The 3250-nt window shown below is 63.0% G+C and overlaps 1 protein-coding gene across 1 annotated transcript, besides 2 other annotated features; it reads right to left on the bottom strand.

The window, feature by feature from the left end:
- On the bottom strand, nt 1-3250 carry Tc00.1047053507397.9 (dispersed gene family protein 1 (DGF-1), putative; the record flags this gene model as incomplete). Its single annotated transcript, XM_797840.1, has 1 exon — nt 1-3250. A coding segment is annotated over one exon (3250 nt), but the record flags the coding sequence as incomplete, so codon positions are not given.
- Nucleotides 1-3250: a sequence feature (areas not merged during assembly with more than two copies in the genome that could not be assigned to a particular haplotype).
- Nucleotides 2000-2087: a microsatellite.

The raw sequence follows: 3250 nt of genomic DNA, 5'->3' as shown, positions 1-3250 counted from the left end.
GCACCACGGTGGTGCCGCTGCCCGACAGCCTAATTTTCTGCTGGGGATGCGATATACTTAATACTGAGGCCGCACTCACGTTGTTGCCCTCCACACGCCACTGCGCTCCACCCTGAAGGATGAGAGAGTTCGATAAATACACCAGCGCGGGATCAAAAAAATATTTCTTGCCAATGAACGTGCAGTCCGCCACTCTCAGCAGCCCCGCGGTGCTCACAGTGGCCATCTTCACAAACCAAACGCCTACGACCGCACTCATCGCGTTGTTCTCCACGTCAAAGTAGCCGCCGTTCTTCACGTCAACAGCATGAACGCAAACAGATGATTCCACACCCTTATTTCCCGCTGTCCTCAGTACATTTCCCTTCACAATGATCCCGCCACCATCAACAACAACAACAACGGGGAAATGAAGTGCGTACCTATTCCCCTCAATGCGGTTGTCAAGCAGCAGCAGCGTCGAGGTCGCACCGAAAGAAAATTCCGGAAAGGCAATGGCGTGGCTCCACGTCGTCACAAGCGTACTGCCCACCACCAGTATCTGGGAGCTCGCCCCAAAATCACCCTTAAACTCCAACGCTCCAGAATCCAGTATCGAAGATGTCACGTTCACGTGCACTCGCGCACCACTCCCCCTGACCGACAGGCCCACGAGGACGCACTGCAGCAGCGTGATGTTGAGTGTCTGCTGTGGCGCGTCAAAATGCAACAGGTCCAGCACAATCGCGGCAGTGAAGGTCACGTTGACAAAGCACAGACCACGCACACCGGGATCAGGATCGCCCACGGAGCTGATGCTGCCACCGTGCACGCAGCGGAACTCCGTGTCGGTGGCATCGGAGAGCGGGAGCGGCCCAAGGCCGTCCGGAACCGCAGCTGGCAGACACGTGTCACCGTAGCCGCCAGCAGCGCACACACACGCACAGCCGCTGATGCTGCTCGTCCTCGCTGCAAAGCACACAGCGTCCACAGTGCACGCACCACAGTCCAACACCGTCACGGGCGTCCCAATATTAAGCTTTTCTTGGTAATCCGTCACAGGAGAGCCTTTTGCCTCGTTGCACATGCCGTAGATGGTCGGGCGCGAGTCGGATGGCGGTGACCAATCGTTTGTCATGCGTACGATGGTCGACGAGTACGAGCCGTACGTGAGTTTGTTGTCAATTATCGACCACACACTCTGATCGCGGAACGCCAAGCTGTTCTCCTTGTCCACGTACACAACGTAGGCGGTGCGGAACTCGTTGTTGCGGTGCACCAGCCAGCTGCCGTCAGTCACGGTCAACGTCTTTGCCATGAGCATGGCAAATCCAAGACGGAAATTGCTGGACACAATCTGCAGTACGCTGCCGCCATCCACCACAACGTCCCTGAACACACACGCACTTTCGTGGAATTTACTACTCGGCGCACTCCACGAGCTGTTCTGTATGGAGAACACAGAGCCGCCGCCAACACGCAGGTCCGACACAAGGGCATACATCACGTTTGCCCGCGACACGACAGCGCAGTTGTCCATGTAGAAGACGCTGAACAGGTTCACGACAAGGCCGCGCTCCACGAGGATGGCAGCGCACGAACCCCCGCCACACACCAGCGTCGACCGCGTCATGACAAACCGCGTCGACAGTAGCCGGACGCCGTCCAGAACAACCGCGGGGCCGTACCGGTATCCCGTAAGGCCAGGAGTTATCGACACGTACTGCGACCCGCCAACCGTCGCGCGCAGCGTTGAGTTCGCCAGCAGCACACTCGAGTTCGGCGGCATCGCGCCATGCAGCACGATCGTGCCCTCCAGCGACGTCACATTCGTCATGTTGACGAGGGCGTGCGGCATCGGACGCGCCGTGCTATCGCTGAGGCCACCAATCCGCAGCTGCGCACCGCCCGCAAGCACGCAGTGGCGCAGCGTCACGTTCAGAGCGTCAGCGAACGCGTCCATCGAGCGCAGGTCCACCGCCACAGTGATTGGGCCGCTGAACAACACCGAGTCGAAGCACGCCGTCGCACGCCCACCGCCAACCGTCACCGACTCCGTCAGCGTCACGCCACTCACGCAGCCCTCCGCGCCGCCACCACCGCCGCCGGCCCTCGCAGGCGGCACGTCGAACGGCAGGCACGCCTCGCCCACACCGCCGGCACGGCAGCCGCACACGCAGTCGGAGAACGACGCCGTCAGCGCATCGAAGCACGCCAGCGCTGCCGCACAACCGTTGCACGGCACCACGCTCACGGAGGGCAGGCCGGCCATGCGGTAGTCGCCGCTGCTCTGCAACACCCGGCCGCCGGCACGGTTGCACTGCACCCACACGACGCCGCTCGTGACTGCCAGCCCGAAGACAAGCGTCACGCCAGTGGCAGCGCAGCGCGCAATCGAAACGGCGCCGCCGCTCAGCGTCACCCCCGACAGCGACGCCACAGACGACGCCTCGCCCACCGCCCACACGTCGCGCAGGTCCAGCCACCCGCCGTCACCGACCGTCCCACCGTCGCAGTGCACCAGCGACGACGCAACAGACCCCTCGACGCCCACGAAGCGCAGCACTGAATCAAACACCGCGAGGCGCTCGCCAAGCACAAGGCCGCCACCGCTGCTCACAACCGACACGTTCGTCACAGAGAACACCGAGTGGCTCCGCAGACTGAGACGCGACGAGGACGCCACACGCATCGCGAACGCGGTCGGACCACCCAACGCCTCCAGCAACACGCCGTCAAGCACCACCGCGCTCGACAGCAGGTCCACGCCGCCGCCAACGTATACCGCCGACCCGCCCGCGTGCAACGACCTCAGCACAGTGTTGCTCACACGCAGCTGCGTCTGCAACAGCGACGTCGCGTGCAGCACAAGCGGCGACGCCACCGCGTCCGTCAGCCCGCTCAGCTGGGAGTAGTGCATCGGGCCCGCCGTCACAATCGTCGAGTCACGGACCGTCACGTTTGTGTGTTCCGGCAGGTTGTCCACAAACACAAGCGAGCAGTAGCTCCCGGACAGCCCGCTCACGCTCACCTCCAGGCTCCGGTCACTCGCCGGCTCGCCGCTGTAGCCCCGCACGTAGATCTGCGCACCGCCGTCGCACACGCAGTTCCTCAATTCGATGCGCAGCGCGCCGGGAAGCATCGCCGCAACGTCGAACACCACAGCCACGCCGTTCGTGATGGACACGCCGTCCATCAGCACCGTGTCCACGGCACGGCCAACCGTGATGGCTCTGTCCACCGTGCCGCCCCGCAGTCGCAACACCACCGC

The sequence above is a fragment of the Trypanosoma cruzi genome, genomic scaffold (assembly GCF_000209065.1).
Source record: "Trypanosoma cruzi strain CL Brener 1047053515039 genomic scaffold, whole genome shotgun sequence".
Taxonomy (NCBI): domain Eukaryota; phylum Euglenozoa; class Kinetoplastea; order Trypanosomatida; family Trypanosomatidae; genus Trypanosoma; species Trypanosoma cruzi.
Note: the sequence above shows the minus strand (reverse complement) of the source record. Positions and strands in the feature narration are given on the sequence as shown.